Here is a 20,693-nt window from a genome sequence, read left to right as displayed (position 1 = left end):
TGTAGGAAACAGACACTAAAGTATTAAGGGAAGATGGGGCATCAGGTCTCCAACTTACCATCAAATGGTTCTAGGAAAAAAAAGTTTACTATACTGACCACTTTTCTGTAAATCTGTGATTGTTTCAAAATTTTATATAGATACATAAATTTTATATAAATAATTATATATGTAAAATTTTGAAATAATCACAAATTTACAGAAAAGTGATCAGTACAGTATATATGTATAATTTTTTAAATATATAATTTATATATATTATATATGTATATTTATAATTTTAAAATAAGCAAAGGAAAAATGGAAAAGACCTATATGGAAACATCTGACCAACTGACTTTAATAGTGGGATGCCCTTAAGGCATCAAAGTTGCAAATTAGTTTTTCTCTGAAGTATAGTAATGTTATCAGCAAGCGCACAAACAGATAGGAAGTGCAATTACAAGCTGAAGCACTCTCTGAAACCTCTGTATTACACTAGTAATATCTGTTACACAAAGTAGTTTTTATTGGGGGGAGGTAAGTATTAAATATTCAAGAGAGGAAACCTTTAATAGATATTGGTGGTATGCATCAAATTAACGGCAGTGTAGAATTACTAAAATGAGGGGTTTGTAGGGAAATCACAGTCTTCTTTTAGCACCACTTTTATATTCCCATTCTGGAGTATCATGCTTTATGCTCTCAACCCACTCCCCCCAACTCCCCAAAAAAGGCCATCCCTAGAAAAAAAATTATTTATTTACCATTCTCACACCCAACCAAACAAAAATAATTTGTGTGTACCATGTAATACCCAATCCATATCCAAATTTCCCTAGTAGTCAAAGCAACTGACATGCAGTCAGGGATGAACCACTGATTTACAACATGTGAAACATGACTATTTTCTTCCAGTTTTTTCCACATTTTATATAGGAACATTCACTTTCTAAAGAAATTAACAACAATATCATAAAGCAAATGAGACAAGGCAGTTAACAAAATGTTTTAGTCTTTACCTGAAAAGATCCACCTCATGAACAGTAGGTAAAATAACAGATATATGTGTGTCTCCCTAAGAGATAAAAAAGAAAAAAAAAATAGACAAGATGTCACTAAAATTGCCAGAAATTGACTTTTATAATATGCCTATCTATCTCATAATCAATCAGCCATGTTGCCCTGTCTTCTAAGAGTCTCTTCCTCCAGAAGCAGCTACAAAGAGAATGGGTCTTAACAGTCTCCCCTAACACAGCAGAAGGTCAAGGACAACATAGATTCCACCGATAAAACATTAATCCAGTGGTCAGATGTTATATTAATTCTCAACTGTATGAAATACTACCATAATACCAGTTGATATATATAACAGGCAAAACTTGTTTTCCTATTGCTCTCCATTTTTATTTAATTCAAAGGACAATGGGAGTGCTAATATACCAGTTAAATCATTTCAAATGAAAAATTCATCCCCACCCACGAACAAATGTAACTTTGGGAAAAATGAAAGGCAATTATAACTACAGAATCCTTTTGATTCAAGTTTCCTAAAAACAGAAGTCTGTTGACCACTCTTCTAAGATAAGAGGTTTTGTTAGAATTAAACCTTGTTTAATCTTTTTCAAAAGATAATTTTCTCCTTGCCCTCACAATTACAGTATAAATTCTGAGTTCTCCAGTGTCTACTAGAGAAAGAACAAGAAAAAAAAATCGGAAAAACATTAGGAAGCTTATTATCAATTCATTAAAAATTATTTAATGGGATATTTCAGTGATATTCAGAAATGTATCATAAACCCAAGAAACTCTACATTTGCTAGTTTAAAATTTCTGTTAAAGAGACTATATATGCTGGATTATTCTACCACAGTAGCACTCTACCTGCTGAGTTAACTGCACTATTTGAGTTGTCCCAGGCTTGTCATGACATGTGGGAATCCGTACCTAAAAGAGAAGAAATTAACTTTGGCTACAAAAGAATGACCTTTCTATAACTTGCGAGTCCTGCTACAATGAGGGATCAGAAGCACTCTATCCTGATGCTAAAAAAGGTACACTCAACAACGCCTAAAAAGCCATAAAAACAAAATACTTATGTCAGATTAAAAACTAAAGTCATATTTTAGTCACAGCAGAAGGTAAGTGAACCAAGGTCTCCACATTCCCATACACACAGAAATCACTAACCCACTGAGAAGCAAACGTGCTGAAAAACAGAAAAGGACATGAAGTACATACCACTTCCTGTTTATTGTTCTAATCTTTGCTTCATTAATATACACATACCCAAACACACCCTCTCAAGCTTGCCAAACTATGGGATAAATCTCACAGGGAACCATGAGAACTCTCAACCCAGACCTACTTTTGATGATTTCCCATGGAAAAAACAGAACAGAGGTCCTACAGAAATGAGCACATCTAAAGAGAGAACATTGCCAAAAATAAGTTCAACTTGAAAATGAATTGCAAAAGCACTTACAGCACATTCATACAAAGCCTGAGAGCAAAATGCTAATTCACTGTATTAAAAAAAACCTTAGTAGAGAACAATACCCTGGGATGGACATGTTGGTCTGAAACTGCACATTAAAAAGATCACTTAAGACTAAGAACCAATGACCTGCTGTATTAAAAAAAAAAAAAAAAAGACTAAGAACCAATGGCTTTCCTAATTTCTTTTAAATTTTACTGACTCATACTCAACTCTACAAGTGTTCTGCAATACCATCCATTTCTGGAGGGCCATGAAGTTGCACAATTCTAGGAGGTGGCATTTACATTCACATGCATTATATAAGAATGACAGCATCATGTAAACTCTACAGGATGAAAATGGGACTGGTGACCCCTGGAGTTGTGTGACTAATGGTTCTGTGCAGCAGGATAAATTGCAGTATCTTTGCAACTCCTCACATCAATGACAAGTGAAAGCAACAACAGGACTGAATGTTATTAGGAAGTTAAAAAGCAAAATTCATGTGTGAGCTTCCTAAAAAAGGAGACAAATGAAATATAAGCTATTATTACCTTCATTACTACCCCCATAATAGGCAGATGTAATGTTTTCCCTGGCATTGGTGCAGGCCATCGATCAACATCATTACAAGCTGAAAAATATAGTAAAATATTTCTTTATAGTATAAGTGGAAATACTAAAATATTAAAAATGGAACATTAGAAGTTAGAACTCCACTTTCTGCTTTCTATATAGCAGAAAAAATACACTGGGAAAGATGGACGATAAAAGGCAAAAGTACTGAAAATATCTTATATTTCACCAGATATACACCTATGTTCTAGGATATAAATTGGTTAATACATGTTTTGAAAGCAACAGAATAGGTTTAAAGGGAGTTTTCCTACTCATTTATTACTACTAAAATTAGCTACAAAAGCACACCACCTAGCAGAGGTCTTCTCTCTGTATTGAGTGACATAAGGATTTCTGTTTAACAGTACTCTGAGTATCAGAATTGGCAACTCAATATTTGTTTATTATTATCCTAAAAAAGAGGCATCATCTGTGTTGCAAAAGAAGAAATAAAAGATAGGATCTTTGGTGTTTGTAGGTAAATATGCCAGAAGAATTGTTTTACCTCTCTCTCCTACCATATAGTCCTTAAAATTAACTAATTTTTTTTCATTCATTTCCAGTAAAAAATTTTAAACTCCTTCATAAAGGTACCTAACTCACACAATGTTTAACTTACCTGCTTCCAAATAAGGTTCATTCTTTTCAAAATACTCTGGTGCTATCTGTTTGAGCATGGTGTGAAAAAAATGAATATAAGGTAGTTTGCTGATCAAAACCAAGGACTGGAGGGAAAAAAGAAACAATGTTTAATTTCTTAATGATTATAATTTAAGTTTGCCATTTCTTATATAATCAATTACTAACAAGCCAAATTCAGCAAAAAGTGTGGATTTTAAAATAAAAAGGCTTTTACAGTAGATGGTTAAAAGAAACATAAATCTATAGTGGCAGAACACCAAAAGTTTAACCTTATTACTACATTTTAAGAGCATAAAGACACATTCACAGATTTTCCTGCTGTGCAGGAAGAAGAATTTCCTATAAACAAACTAATGTCATGGATAATTCCAAAGCCTAGCTACTATTGTTGTCAGCAAAGCAATATTAGGAATTAGCCAGGTGAACTCTTCCTAAAAAGGAAAGCGCAAATTGTGATGCTTTTTCAAACTAAGACCTATGACTGTTATATTTTAGAGTTCAATGGTTTTAGCCACATTCTTAGAAATTGTGACTTTATAGTTTGTGACCACTTCAGATATAGATTACGCTGACTTTTTAAAAACCTATTTTTCTTGAAAACTACTTTTTATCTTTCCATTAAGCATCAATTAGTGGTCAGGGCATGTTCTGGTTACAAAAGGTAAAGGTGTGTCCTGGTTAGCTGGGATTAAATTGGAATTAACTGATATTTACATATATATCTTTAGAAACAAAAAGATTATACATTTAGAGTGGGAACAATAATGACTAAGATGTTGATCAAGTATATTTACTAGCTCTTCAAAACAAAGATACTGCAGGCTTTTATTAGCTGTAAATATGTTACAATCTGTTTATTCTTTCCCTTATTCTAAAATGTGAAAATTAAACAGATTCTTCTGAGTTTTGACAGTTTCATACAATAACTGTAACTTACTGTCAGGAATCTAATACAGAGATAGCAGGAAGGCAAAATTCAATAGCAGTTAAAAATCTAGGGACTTCCCTGTGGCACAGTGGTTAAGAATCCGCTTGCCAACGCAGGGAACACGGGTTCAATCCCTGGTCGGGGAAGATCCCACATGCCGTGGAGCAACTAAACCCATGTGCCACAACTACTGAGCCTGCACTCTAGAACCTGCGAGCCACAACTACTGAGCGCGTGCACCACAACTACTGAAGCCCACACACCCTAGAGTCTGCACGCCACAACTACTGAGCCCACACGCCACAACTACTGAAGCCCGCGTGCTCTAGGGTCCGCGTGCTGCAACTACTGAGCCCGCGTGCCTAGAGACCGTGCTCCAAGAGAAGCCACCAAAATGAGAAGCCCATGCACCGCAACAAAGAGTAGCCCCCACTCGCCCCAACTAGAGAAAGCCCGCATGCAGCGACAATGACCCAATGCAGCCAAAAAAAACTAAGGACAGGTGTCTACAATCTAAAAAAAAAAGATAAAATATAAATTCTAGTATGTTTAAAGATAAAATATCAAACACTTTAAAGACTGTTCATTCTAATAATTTCTATTCTTCTAACCACAATGTAAAAATATTTTTCTATTAATGTATATGAAAATTACCTTCTGAAAGTAGCCTCTTTTTAGAGTTTTGTCTCGAACTTGTCGAAAATACACATATCCATAAAAATAGGCAGGATCCTTCTATAAAAGAAGTGACAAATTAAAAAAAAAAAAATATATATATATATAGCCATCCTTTCTTATTAAAAGCAGGTTCCTTTATAAACTTGAACTGAGATATGAGGTACACACAAAGAGCTAGTTACGCTTTTCCACCAATGCAAACAACAATCATGACAATAACTGGCAGATAAAAACCTGCTAGCTTGCCCAAATAATCATAACTAAAGTACTAAGGTCAGATTTTACCCCCTATAACTTACTCTGTTTGTGTTCTTTATTCATATCTGTGGTAGTTAATGGAAGTTAGGAAAACAATCAAATTCTGTTTTCCCCAATGCTATACTTAGTTTTTAAAAAATTCTGCCTACAATTCTGAGTTAGGCATCAGTCTTATGAGGTATCCTAATGCAAAATTTCAAGAGAGAAAATAAAAGGAGTTAAATGCCAATCTGAATCTTACAGAGACAGTTATATTTTTACCCAACAATAATGAAACACTGGAATATTTATCAACATACAATTTAAAAGGTCCAAAAAACTTACAAAGTTTTTACATCCTAATGGAATAAACTCTGGCCCAGTTCCTTATTTGATTGTTATTCTTTAAACAAATATTTTTTGACTACCTACTTTGAACAAGGCATTGTGTTAGAAAAGATAAAAAGATGTGTAAGACACAGTTCCTTAAGGAGATCACAAACTAAGAGCGATAAGATAAGTACAAAAATGACTAGTATGTGATAGGAGGGCAGGTACCATGCAAAAATCACAAAGTGTTACAAAGAGGCCAAGGGGGAAGAGGTTACTTCTGTCTATGGCGATCAGTATTTTGTTGCGGAGGCAGCTGTCTTTGAGTTGGGCATTGAAGGATGGATATGATTTAAACAAAGACAAAGACATTTCAAGTTTAGACAGCCAAGAGTTTGAGCAAAACCACGCAGAGATAGAAAAATACAAGCTACCTCAGGAAAAAGCATACAGTTCAGTTTAGCTAATATATGGCACATGTATAGAAAGGAGATTAAGCTGGAAATTTGAAAGGCAAAGGTTTTATTTTGGAAGGCCCAAAAAGTGAGAACCAGGAAATATTACTATCATTAGCTCTTTATTCATTAAGCAATAAGTAATCATTTTAGATTTTATTTATTTTACGTAACATATATGTACACTTTAGCTGGGTACACTGTGTAAGATATATTGCAGTGAAAAAGACAGAAGATGGACGTCTTTGGGCAAATATTTTTATCCTCAATAGCCCTCAATTCCTTCATTTGCAAAAGGAACTCTCTTGGAACAATACAGGGAGGATTAGTAAGATAATATATGCTTATTGATACAATGCCAAGAACATAAAAAGCTCTAATAAGTACTAGCTCTTATTATCCGCAGTTGACAGAATATGTTATTAGTGATAGCAAATGGTCATGAAAAGGACAAGATGGCTATAAGAGACATTTCAAAAGGTAACATCTTTGCTAACTGGAAGAGGATTCCTGTCATTAGTGGAACCAGGAAGGTAAGCTGTAAATACTTATTTTAGGCAAAAGATGTCAAGTTCTTATTGGATGTGCTAATAGGACATCCAGATGGAAATGTTCTTCATGCAGTTAGAGATAAAAGTATGAGGTACCAAACAGAAATTCTACACTCAGGAATCATCTGAATTATTAAAACTGTTTTTAATAAACAACAACTATAAACCAAAGTTCGTTCAAAAATCAAAAAGAGACAACAATAATTCTACTATAAAGCAGGTAGGGATTACCACAGGGAAGCTTCAACTCTGGGTGATATTTACTGGTATACTACCACCCCACTTCCACATCTAAACAAAGAGTTTTAACACGTGAAAGAAAATTAATTCAACATTCTAATTTCTATAATTCACAATGGCATTATGTTTTAAGAATAGTAACTTTATAAAGTCTCTTTCACTCACATGCTAAATCCTTATGAATTAGACTCAGGAAATTCAGCAGTATAATACAGTAACAAAACAAAAGCACAATATTTCTGAATGCTATAAGAGATAACTGAGTAACTGAGTTCTAAAGTTTCCTCTCACATAGACATTATTCTATTACTACTTTTCCAACCTTTAAGTAAACTGGTAAATCTTTCTCAAATTGATCCAGGAGACAATGCAGTGACACCCTCCTCCCAGAAGACTGTCGAAATCTAAAACAAAACTGGGTATCTCCAAGACAACCTAATGAAAACAAAAATGAAAGAAATTAAGGGCAGCACAGTATAACATTTATTTATCCAGTTTCATCATATCTTAGAGCTAAAGGGGTCCTATCAGTTACTGACACACATTCTGTCATGCTTTAGAGAAGAAAAAAGAGATCCTGACAGTTCAACTTGCTCTAAGCCATCTTTGCTAGTTAGAGGCAAAGCCATTAGTAAACTATGCATCTTAACTCCATGTCCCTCTACTGTTTTTCCTACTCCATTTTCTCTATGTAATTAAAACTTTTTGAAAACTGTGTGCATGTAACGTTGATTCACAAACATAATTATGAGCAAAAGAAGCCAAATACAAAAGAACACAAATTGTTCAAATCCATTTACATAGTTTTTTTTTTTTTAAATAAAGCAGGCAAACTAAACAATAGTGTTTAGGAATACATGGTTGGGTGATAAAACTATAAAGAAAAGCAAGAAACTTATTACTATAAGAATCAGTAGAGTGATTTGAAAAGATACATGCACCCCAATGTTCACAGCAGCCTTATTTACAATTACCAAGGTATGGAAGCAACCTAAGCGTCCATCAACAGATGAATGGATAAAGATGATATGATACACACACACACACGCACACACACACACAAATGGAATACTACTCAGCCATAAAAAAGAACAAAATTTTGCCATTTGCAGCAACATGGATGGACCTGGAGAGCATTATGCTAAGTGAAATAAGTCAGACAGAGAAAGACATATGTATGGTATCACTTACACGTGGAATCTAAAAAATACAACAAACTAAGCAAAACTAACAAAAAAAGGCAGATTCACAGATATAGAGAACTAATGGTTGGTTACCAGTGGCGGAGGGGCAGGGAATATAGGGGAGGAGGAGTGGGGGGTACAAACTACTGGGTGTGAGATAGGCTACAAGGATTATTGTACAACACAGGGAATATAGCCATTATTTTGCAATAACTGTAAATGGAAGGCAAACTTCAAAAATTATATTTAAAAATTTTTAATAAAAAGAAAAAAATTGAAAAAAAAAAAGAATCAAGATAGTGGCTACCTTAGGCTAGGGGGAGGGAAATACTGTTTGGGAAGAGACATGAGGGGGCTTTTGTGGTGTTGGCAAAGTTCTATTTCTTGACCTTATATGTGTTTTATATTTCACAATGAGAATTTAAAAAAAAAAAAAACATAGCAGACTCAGGAAGAGCCCAAGTAATAGACTTACTATTTTAATCATTTTAATTATAAAGTTTTTAAACTTCAATCATTTTAGCAAACCTCTTAAAATATTACCTGAACTGTCAGGCAATAATTACAAAAAACTGTAAATACTCTAAAAAGTGAAAGACACAAGAAGTAGCCTGTCACTCAAATTCTTCCCAGTTACTGTATTTAGAACTAATGAGATTATATTAAATACAAAATGTGCTCAAGATTTTATTACACACAGAAGTACTTATATTTCTTTAGCACATCAAGTTCTCAAAAAGGAAGCAGAAACTTGATATTATGCTTAAGTTTTTAAAAAAGCAACTCAGTACGTATACCTAAATGCAACTATAGAAACTAGTATTTCTTTGGTGGAGGAGGGAAGAAACAAAGGAGACTGGAGGGTGAGTCAGTTCAGTTTCTTTACTTGTCATAGCAGATGGTTCAAAATAAGGAAAACACATGAGACCTGAGATAATGGAAAATACTCCTAGCATTGTTTTAGTTCAACAGATTTATATACAGATGGTTCAGTTTTTCTCTTCAGAAGACAGAAAGGTCCACTGAGAAGTACATACTAATTTCTCTGAGACACTTAGCAAGATGTAGCAGAAAAAATGCAATGGATTTTAAGAAAGATGTACGGCCTCTGGAAAATGTAAGGAATGCTGAGCTTTGTGGAAAGAAAGTAATGAAGCTCCCATAGCCTTAAATCCCAACCCACCCCTGGCTCCACTCCCAAACCATGGGCATGCTGTAAGAACTTTCCGATGACCAGCTGTACCTGCAAGCTGTACAGAACTGGTCAGGGAGCTAGTTCACCAGGTCAAAAAGGCTTTAACCATAGTGTCTTTGTGAAGTGAGGTAAATGGTTCCCATTTTATGTTTCAGAGGTCTGTTCCCTCACACACAAAAGGTTACTAAAGAAAAACCAACTCTTTATCTGGGTAGACCTTTGTTCTCCATCCTGACCTCACTATTAACAGGATAGGAAAAGAGGTGTTACGGATTGGCAACCAGGTTATTTACATTTGTCTTGCAGAAAATGATACCTGTGGAGGGCAGGGCAATCCTGATAACCTACAACCTCATCAAAAATAAATCTACCTTGCTAGTATGACCCATCCAATTTGCCTATTTAACAGGAGAGTGTACCTCTACATAAGCAGTATAATGATTACATATGAAAGATGGTTAAATGACTGTGCACATGAGGGAAAGGTTATAATCTGAGGAAAAAGGAACCACAGTCAATGGGATCTAGTCCCAGGTCCATCAATAATTAGCCTTCTAGAAGTCACTTAGCCTAAGGTTCTCAATTTCCGTGTGAACAAAAGTTAAGGGGCATCATAAGATAATCTCTAAAGTCACTTCCAGCAGTAATATGCAATAATTCTAAAATAAATCTCCACAACTGACCTACGATTGCACTGAATTCCAAGTATCTTACCCACTGTATTCACTAAGAAAACTAAAGACCTATAAAGATCCAAAAAGACCTAAAAGTTATGCTACGTGCACCATAGCTTTCTGATTATTAACAAAAAAAAAGGTAAAAAGCTTTAATGGAAATTATTTTTTCTTCATATAAATCAATGTATAAAGATGAATTTATACAAATTTTAAGATTAAATGACAGCTCTCCAAAGAAAATACACCTTCACGTGGCTTCTTGACTAAGAACCACATAAACTCTTTCCCTGATAAAGCAGCAGGGATTAAGCAAACAGCAAATTTGCTCAGCAAATCCCCACAGCTTGAGGAAAAGTTCCACTTTAATTAATCTAAGATAATCTTTATGAGCCCAGAAAACAGAACTAATAACCCAACACTTTTTAAACCAAGAAAATTCCTGTAACCTTCCCCCAACATCCTTTTCCAAACAACTAAGTTCTTACAACAGAAATCAAACAGAATCCCAGGTCAAAATTATTTTCATTATTTTGTCTGCTTTCAGAAGTGATTTTCCCCCCTTTCAATACATGAATTGAGCACCAATTTCACTGAATGCTCACTCTGTGGCAGGCACTGTCCTTAAACACTTTAGATACATTAACTCATTTGGTCTTCATGCTTCTCACGTAGGTCCTATTATTAGTCCTGTTTGTGAGGAGGAAACCAAGGCACAGAAAAGTTATGTAATCACCCAAAGAAATAAATCTGCTAAATGGCAGAGCAAGAATTTGAGCCCACGACGTCTGACTCTGGAGCTCGTGCTCTTGACCATTACATCATACTGGCTCTTTCAAGTCAAAATGGACTTCAAAAACACCACTTCCACTAATATGAAATATCCAGAATAGGTAAATCCATAGAGACAGAAAGTAGACAGGTGGTTGCTGAGGGGGAGAGGTGGGTAGGAGGAAACTGGAGCAGGAAGTTTCTTTTTCGGTGATGAAAGTTTTCTAAAATTGACTCCGGTAATAGTTGCACAACTCTGAATATTCTAATAATCACTGAATTGTACATTTTACATGGGTGAATTATATCTCAATAAAACTGTTTTTTTTTTTTTAAATGCTATGTCACTGCCAACTGGAGCAGACCAAAAGCTTCTATTTTTCACTTAGAAAACAAAGTCCTGAAAAGCACCCCTCCAACTGAAGAGTTGCTGAACTCACTGGTTTCTGGGACACTCACTGTTTTCACGGCTCCTCTTATGCGAATGCCATGTGGTAAGCCACAGACAGCTCTCCTCCCATTTTAAAATTATCAAGGGCACAGATGATTTTATCCTTTACATCTGCCAATCAAACCAAGACTGCAAAGCTATAGATAAACGGAAGACACTTTCCTGTATCAAAAATATTACTTGAGGGGCTTCCCTGGTGGCCCAGTGGTTAAGAATCCACCTGCAAATGCAGGGGACACAGGTTCGAGCCCTGGTCCGGGAAGATCCCACATGCCGCCGAGCACCTAAGCCTATGCACCACAACTACTGAGCCTGCACTCTAGAGCCCGCGAGCCACAACTACTGAGCCCGCGTGCCACAACTACTGAAGCCCGTGCGCCTAGAGCCCATGCTCTGCAACGAGAGGCCATGACAATGAGAAGCCCATACGCTGCAATGAAGAGTAGCCCCCGCTCGCCACTAGAGAAAGCCCACGTGCAGCAACAAAGACCCAACACAGTCAAAAATAAAAACAAATAAATTTATTAAAAAAAAATTACTTGAGATTTAAGGGAAAAAAAGCTTAAATATTTCTTCTAAAGGGAAAAGACAACTTCAGACTATTTTTTTTAAATTTATTTATTTGGTTGTGTCAGGTCTTAGTTGTGGCAGGTGGGCTCCTTAGTTGTGGCAGATGGGCTCCTTAGTTGCGGCTCACGGGCTCCTTAGTTGCAGCTCACCAGCTCCTTAGTTGCAGCATGAGAACTCTTAGTTGTGGCATGCATGTGGGATCTGGTTCCTGGACCAGGGATTGAGCCTGGGCCCCCTGCATTGCGAACACAAAGTCTTAACCACTGCGCCACCAGGGAAGACCCTTGATCAGTTTTGTTTTTGTTTTTGTTTTCTTAATAAATTTATTTATTTATTTGTGGCAGCGTTGGGTCTTCGTTGCTGCACGCGGGCTTTCTCTAGTTGCAGCGAGCGGAAGCTGCTCTTCGTTGCAGTGCACAGGCTTCTCATTGCGGTGGCTTGTCTTTGTTGCAGAGCACGGGCTCTAGGCGCATGGGCTTTAGTAGTTATGGCACGCGGGCTCAGAAGTTGTGGCTCGTGGGCTCAGTAGTTGTGGCTCGTGGGCTCTAGAGCGCAGGTTCAGTATTTGCGGCGCACGGGCTTAGTTGCTCCACAGCATGTGAGATCTTCCTGGACCAGGGCTCAAACCCGTGTCTCCTGCATTGACAGGTAGATTCTTAACCACTGCGCCACCAGGGAAGTCCCAGAGTATTTTTATATTAGAGGAAAACTGCTACAGAACAGTTCAGAGTAAGACTAAAATAAAACATGAGACCTTAAGAGCTAGCCCCATCCCTGGCCTTCAGCTCTGTGTAGTCACCCTCTCTGTGATTAGAGTTGGAAATGCTGAGAAGCAGGAGTTTAGACCAGGGCTTCTCAAAGTGTAGTCCAGAGAATGATGCGAGTCCACAAACTCTTGTTACAATATGTGACAAAATAAATACCCAAATTGAGAATACACACTTAGAAACCCTTATAGCAATTTGATATTGCCATGACAAATTTGGGCTTTTATTTTATATTCTTTGGTTTTTCTCCCTTTCATTTTTCTAATAATTCACGTATACAGCATTTTATAAAAGCACTGGCCCACAACCGATTGGAAATTCTTAAAACACCCAAATGGCCCTTCAACACAGATGAGTGTGAGAAGCACTCCTTTCAACCACTGGGAAGTGTAAAGTACACGACGACGTTCCAGCTGTCTACATAGAAAAAAATCTGTTGAGACAAATATCATGTGCACATCTAATCCATCCAGAACAAGGATTAATATCTCCCTCGGATTCATCATCACTTGAAACTCTCTCTACTAATGCTAAGTTTTCTCTCTGGCCATGTTTAGAGCATAGTGATTACGGTCCTTGGGTACCCATCACAGCTTAAGACTCAGGAATGCATATGTCCAGATGATATTAATGGTAAATAACGAGAAAAATATCTGACAAATATTTATTAGAGAGAAAACATTCTTTAACCTTAGGCTCCTAAAGATAAAAGCCATTCAAATGGAACAAAAAACTGAAAGCTAAAAACAAACAAGACAAAACTTTTTTCTAAAGTCACAGTATCTAAGGTGTGTGTGGGTAGGGGGTGGAGGAAGTGGAGGACTGGCAAATCCTCCCATTGGGAATCCCAAAAGTATTCTTCTTTATCTGTATAACTTACCATAGAGTCTAAATGTTGTTTACTTTTTTTAAGTGTGCACCGTGGAAACAAAAGCTAGATTATGATTCTTTCCTAAAGACTGCTCTACTGCACCTTCTGTAACAATAAAGCTATCTTGGGAAAAATTAAATCCATTTCAAAGTTGGCATAGTACTAATTCCAACTTCCGTTTAATGAACACATAAGTGAAACAAACTATTTAGATAATCACAATTGAGAACAGTGATCTCAAATATATATAAATGCATAGTCTCTTCCTGTCTAGATTAATATTCATCCATTAAGATGGCCAGGTGTCTATTTTTAAGATCTTTTGTTGACTTTACTTCTAAGTACCAACCATACTTTGAATAAAATGAACCACACTTCCTTTGATATGCAGCTTATAAAAAAGGCATTACAAAACATCTGTAGATCATTCAAATGCCTAAAATACTGAACAAATTGGTTTTTTTTTTTTTTTTGGCCCCATGGAGTCCTAACCCCTAGACTGCCAGGGAATTCCCTGAACAAATGCTCATTTACACAAATTTACACTTGAGTTTAACTTCCAATAAGAAAATGACTCATACAGAGACTAACTACAAAACTAGAAATAAAAAAGACTATCAGACATCATACAATTAACTTCTTAGTCTTGATGCTCATGTAGAGAGCTGAAAGGAAGAGAGCCTTGAAAACCAGCCATAACCTGAAAAAGAAGAGTGTGCAGTATAATCACATGAAGTCAGTTCATCCTGTAATCCATACAACTCACCTGACCTTGAGTCATGGAAGTCCAATCCAATACTCACTACAATCAGAACTACATGTGTGCACTTTGTAAGGCAAATGTTATCCGAAATAAGGGGAGATCCTATAAGACCGCTGTATCATTATCTCGTTAACAGGCAAAACATGTGAAAAGATTCCAATAATTCCAGGTCAAAACAAAAGCCGTCCGGGGATCGCTCAAAGTCATCTTTTTAACTAAATCTTTTTTTTTTTTTTTAAATTCATTAATTTTTCTTTTTCTTTTTTTTTTAAATTTATTTATTTATTTATGGCTGTGTTGGGTCTTCGTTTCTGTGCGAGGGCTTTCTCTAGTTGCGGCGAGCAGGGGCCACTCTTCATCGCGGTGCGCGGTCCTCTTACTGTCGCGGCCTCTCCCGTTGCGGAGCACAGGCTCCAGACGCGCAGGCTCAGTAGTTGTGGCTCACGGGCTTAGTTGCTCCGTGGCATGTGGGATCTTCCCAGCCCAGGGCTCGAACGTGTTCCCTGCATCGGCAGGAAGATTCTTAACCACTGCGCCACCAGGGAAGCCCTTTTTTTTTTTTTTTAACATATTTCATGAAAGCTGAGTTCCAAAACTATAGGAAAAAATTCTGGAAGCATTTATAAGGAAAAGAGAAAATGCTTTAAAAAGCTAAAATCTCAAGTCTCCCAAAGCAGATTATCTAAACTAAATTAACAGTATATTAGAAGTAACCACAAAAGGAAAGGGAACTGAAGTGCCTTTGCTTCATAGGGTTCTAAATGTGTGGTCTAAGAAGTTAAGTGTTCTGGTCACTGTAAGCCTGAAAAATTATTTTCAAAGTGAAACACAAAAGGTAACCTGAAAGATATCAACTTATAGGACCACACAAAGGAAGAACTTGAAGGAGATCAGCAAAACCAAGCTTAATAATAATAGCAAACACTTAAAGTACTTTCTATACCCAAGCACTATTCCAAATGCTTTATATATACTAACTCACATAAACTATTGCAAATAATTGATGGCCATGCTTTATAACCATGTTTACCCTGATTTTTTTTTTAAATCCCTGCTTTTACAGAGTTCTTGGCAAGCTCCCAAATCCTAAACTAAAAGAAAACTGCTTAATATAAATCCTCAAACATACCAGCGTTGATGATTTTCAATCTCTTCATTATTTCAACAGTTTATTGCTCCATGATGTTTTACCTCATTACAAGATAACAGTTATTTTAAAAGTTGAACCAACTAAAATAAGTAAGACATGACTAGGATCATAGAAGTAGGAATCAAAATCACTAATCTGTTAGGATGAAATTGAGTTTGCATTCTACTATGTTATTTCAATTAATTTTCATATATTAAGAGTATAATCAGTATTCTCAGTATAAAATTCAACAGAAACACCACATGGAAAATAGTTACCTGAATTTGAATCTGGAAAAGACAAATAGCAAATATTGGTTTTCTGAAAAAGAAAACAAAAACTATATATGCTGACATATATACACCAATAAAAACAAACAGAAATAAAACAGTAAACTATATAGAGCAATATTTTTACTTACTTCTTTATCAGTAAGTTTGGAATGTTGAGGATAAATTACCTGGGAGAAGAAGAGTTAAATTCTGTTAGACACATATATGGAGTATATATTGTAAACATTAGCAGGTACTTCTAAAATACTAGTCGGCTATGATCAACTTGGTTTAAGAAACAGTTCACAAATTTAACAATGAAACACAGGAGAAGCTGGGAGAATTGAGTAGGATTTACATTTGGCAAAAAAAGTTTTGACTCAGTTATCTCTAAAAATTGGTGAAATTTTGAGTTATCAAGAATAATTTGGGACTTTCTTGGTGGCGCAGTGCTTAGGACTCTGCGCTTCCAATGCAGGGGGCCCACCCGGGTTTGATCCCTAGTCAGGGAACTAGATCCCACAAGCATGCCGCAACTAAGAGTTTGCATGCCACAACTAGGGAGTCCGTGAGCTGCAACTAAGGAGCCTGTGTGCCTCAACTAGGAAGCCCATGTGCCGCAACTAGGGAGCCGGTGAGCCACAACTAAGGAGCCCTCGAGCCGCAACTAAAGGAGCCTGCCTGCCACAAGTAAGGAACCCATGTGCTGCAACTAGGACCCAGCGCAACCAAATAAATAAATAAATAAATATTTTTAAAAAAAGAATAATTTACCAATTGAATTGCTAATAACTCAAAGTTTTTTGAGTCTTTTCTTTGGAAGCCTAAAATCTAAAGAGAACTCTATCTATAAGCTGGTAGCTACTTCAAGAAATAATAATTTTCAATTGATTCCAAGAAGTAATACAAATTACTAACTACTTATTAAAAGAAAAATGAAAAGGAAAAAATAATCATCTGCAATTTAAGAAATCTCAAAGGCCATCTTCCCACCATAAAGCCTATCCTATTTTCCTCCAATCCCTTTAAATAGTCATAGCACTTCCTGCAGTGACCAAGCCACCTTCTGAGGGAAATTCCTGCCCCACAGCCCCACAAAGGAAGCAAGACTAGGCCAGCACAGCTCCTGTGAGAACAAGCACTAGTACACACCAGACCCAAGGGCACCCGCTCTACAGGCCAATCAACCAAGTGCCCAGATGGGGCTGGGTATGAAAATTCTGCCCAAGAGAATACCAGTGCTCAAGTGGGCCAGTACAGATTCTCTCGGGAATGTGAAGAAGAGATGGGATTCGGAGCAGCAGGTTAGCTAGTGGCTGGTAACCAAAAAGAGAGGAAACAACACAAAGTGTAGCGGAACTGCATTAATACTAGGTTGCTAATAGGATCCATGGCTTCCCAGTTCTGGAAGAATCCATGAGTTCTTCTATTCCCCAGAGTTGCCCAGGAGCCTGAAAATCTTACATTTCCAGAAATAACATACAGTAATAGCACATTATAAACTGTATTAAGGTGGTTTCACATTTTTTTTTTTTTTTTTTTTTAAGGCTGTGTTGGGTCTTTGTTTCTGCGCGAGGGCTTTTTCTAGTTGCGGCAAGCGGGGACCACTCTTCATTGCGGTGCGCGGGCCTCTCACTATCGCGGCCTCTCTTGTTGCGGAGCACAGGCTCCAGATGCGCAGGCTCAGTAATTGTGGCTCACGGGCCCAGTTGCTCCGTGGCATGTGGGATCTTCCCAGACCAGGGCTCGAACCCGTGTCCCCTGCATTGGCAGGCAGATTCTCAACCACTGCACCACCAGGGAAGCCCGGTTTCACATATTTATTTCATTTATTTAGTTCTCACAATAATAGACAAGGCTAGTAGTGGTATCCCCACTTTACATATAAGAAAACTAAGGTAAGAAAAAAGATGGGGAGACTTCACATTACTCACCATCTTCTAGAGTTTTTAATTTTCACAACTCTGTCAATTCTTCACATCTTTACAGAAGAGGGGACAAGTTCACAGTAATTAAATAACTCTCCCGAAATTTAGCATCTAGTAAGTGCTGGAACCAGGACTTGAACTTAGGTCTGTCTGATTCCAAAGTACACAAGCCACCATTCCTCACTCCACCCATAGTAGCAATCATTAACACACAATCACAGCCCACTTCCTCCCCTAGCCAGCATGTGGCATATAATCCTTCTCAATTCAGGAGTATGAGGAGGGTCTACAGAGCTGGTATTGTTACATGAAAACCACCCAGCACTCCTGGAATAGAGAATGACACCAAAGCCAATATTCACTCTACTTTGCTTTGTATCCCATGTTCTGACCAACCTGACTTAACCTCTGTCTCCACAATTCATGAAGGCAAGAAGCTGGTCTGTTTTGTTCAACAGTCTATCTTCACACCTAGAACAGTTTCTGGTGCATAGTAGACACTAAAAAAATATTTCTTCAATCAGTGGATATACTCTCAGATTAGCTCTATATTAAACAACTCAGTATTTAGTAATATGTAATTCTTCTTTAAGTGTACATAGATCTTCCTTGCTTCACCTTGAGACCATTTTACTTTGTTACCTTTAAAGGAGAAATGGCAAAGATCCTACATGCCGCAGCTAAAACCCGGCACAGCCAAGTAAATAAATAAATAAATAAATATTTAAATAAATAAATAAAAATAAAGGAGAAATGGCAAACTTATAACCTATTTAGCCATATTCATGAAAATCTCTTTACATCTAAGTTAACCTGGAGTTTGCTGGTCTAAAACATATTGAGAAGTTTAGTGGCCTGTAACAGCTTAATCTTAGACTCCAAATTCACTTCTATGTGAATGCCCTTCAAATATTTATTTCCTCAAATTAAAATACCAACTTAAAAGCAAATATACAAAATTCCATTTTTTATTACATAAAGATATCAACCATGGTTCATCTGGTCATTGGTTTCCTAAGGTCTAAAATACTAGCAAGACAGTATAGAAAAAAATGTTGGTATGTTTTACCCATATATATGAGTACCTTAAATATATATATATAACGTGTGTGTGTATATATGTGTATATATGCATGTATTTAAGGGGCTTTTATATGCTCTATATATTTAAGTAAGTTAAAAGGATATGAAAACTACAGAACCTATCAAGTCTGTCTCTTTGGGAACTCCCTGGTGGCCCAGTGGTTTGGACTCCACACTTCCAATGCGGGGGCCCGGGTTCGATCCCTGGTCAGGGAACCAGGATCCCACAAGCCGCACAGCGCAGCCCAAAAAAAAACCCACAAAAAAACAGTCTGCCTTTTAAAAACTCTGACTGTGGGACTTCCCTGGTGGCACAAGAATCCGCTTGCCAATGCAGGGGACACAGGTTCAATCCCTGGTCCGGGAAGACCCCACATGCCACGGAGCAACTAAGCCCATGCGCCACAACTACTGAGCCTGCGCTCTAGAGCCCGTGAGCCACAACTACTGAGTCCACACGCCACAACTACTGAAGCCCATGTGCTCTAGGGTCCGCATGCTGCAACCACTAAGCCCACGCGCTGCAACTACTGAAGCCACACGCCTAGAGCCCGTGCTCTGCAACAAGAGAAGCCACCGCAATTAGAAGCCCACGCACCACAACGAAGAGTAGCCCCCGCTCACCACAACTAGAGAAAAGCCCGTGCGCAGCAATGAAGACCCAACGCAGCCAAAAATAAAATTAAAATTAAAAAAAAAAAAAGTAAAGTAAAAACTCTGATTGTACTACACTGTCAAATAGTATCTAGAATTTCATTTTAACGTACTCTGTTAGGACTACTCATTGTTTTATTTTGGAACAAATATGATATTCAAAAAGAAACAATGCATATTTACATGCTACAGCTACTGAAATGGCCACACTGTACTTAAGATCAGAAAAATCAGAAAAATTCAGGGACTTCCCTGATGGTCCAGTGGTTAAGACTCCACGCTTCCACTGCAGGGGCACATGTTTGATCCCTGGTTAGGGAACTAAGATCCTGATTGCTGCATGGGCAAAAGAAAAAAATAAACAAATGAAAATAGATTTTTAAAAAATAAAATAAAAAAGAAAAATTCATACTTAACTTTAAAAACCTCAATTCCCTATTTAAAAAACAGAAGAAAGAAAAGTAACCACTACCAAGTATCTAGAACTGCACAAATTGCCACAGTTACTAGAATTATTACCTGTGTACATACTTTATTTTGTTAAAAAAAAAAAGTTTAAATATAAGTTTGGGCAATCACTGTTAGTTTAGTTTTAGTCAGTTAGCTCCTGATGCCTATATGGGAAATAATCAACTGTGGATTAGCTCCAGTACCTGGAGATGCCTCTCACTTGAAGCTTCCTCTCTCCATAGCTCAAGTAAAGGCATCTCTGTTCCCCCAACCACTGGCATTCTGGGTGGCATTAAAGGGCGACAGAGAGCATCAACTAATGTCACTCTGGTTTTGTTACCTATGTTAAGATCTCTCGTGTTACAGCAAATAAGGGAGAGGTGGCCAGGTAATAACCCAAGAGAAAAGTGAGTTTTATTTGATATAATTATTAAGGCCTAAAAATGATGACATATTTCACATCATGTTACAATAGAAAAAATGTGTCTCAGAAAAATATTAATATATATACTGGAAAAGAGTATTACAAAATGTTTTAAATGGGTCTATTCAAAGGTACATCTCTCTACATACATCTACATCTCTCTAGCATTCCCAACTCAGTATGAAAATAATCATGGTCCCAGGAGGAGGAAAATTAGAAATACCAGCTAACTTACTGCCAGTATCATTTGGACATGGGAAAAATTCATGCCTGCCATACACCCAAGTTGTGTGTGAATGGGTGTCTACCTGATGCCATGTGACTCGGTGTCTGTCTCTACTGCATGACCCTGCCTGGTGTCCCAGGCCTG

At 37.1% G+C, this 20,693-nt stretch overlaps 1 protein-coding gene across 4 annotated transcripts in view; it reads right to left on the bottom strand.

Moving 5' to 3' along the window:
- Positions 1–20,693, bottom strand: part of DENND6A (DENN domain containing 6A) — a 53,838-nt gene that overhangs the window by 23,444 nt on the left and 9,701 nt on the right. For 2 of the 4 annotated variants that reach the window (XM_068558102.1, XM_068558104.1), the window contains exons 2-9: positions 15,934–15,972; positions 15,791–15,833; positions 7,460–7,572; positions 5,301–5,381; positions 3,696–3,801; positions 3,013–3,092; positions 1,864–1,926; positions 1,002–1,057 (exon numbers count right to left, since the gene is read on the bottom strand). In XM_068558102.1, coding sequence (XP_068414203.1) covers positions 1,002–1,057; positions 1,864–1,926; positions 3,013–3,092; positions 3,696–3,801; positions 5,301–5,381; positions 7,460–7,572; positions 15,791–15,833; positions 15,934–15,972 — 581 coding nt within the window. Of the gene's footprint in view, positions 1–1,001; positions 1,058–1,863; positions 1,927–3,012; positions 3,093–3,695; positions 3,802–5,300; positions 5,382–7,459; positions 7,573–14,386; positions 14,450–15,790; positions 15,834–15,933; positions 15,973–20,693 lie in introns of those variants that run through there. The other 2 variants (XM_068558106.1, XM_068558105.1) reach the window with 2 other exon arrangements.

Source organism: Eschrichtius robustus, chromosome 12 (assembly GCF_028021215.1).
Source record: "Eschrichtius robustus isolate mEscRob2 chromosome 12, mEscRob2.pri, whole genome shotgun sequence".
Lineage (NCBI taxonomy): Eukaryota > Metazoa > Chordata > Mammalia > Artiodactyla > Eschrichtiidae > Eschrichtius > Eschrichtius robustus.
The sequence above is the reverse complement of the archived record's forward strand: the minus strand, read 5'-3'. Positions and strand labels throughout refer to the sequence as shown.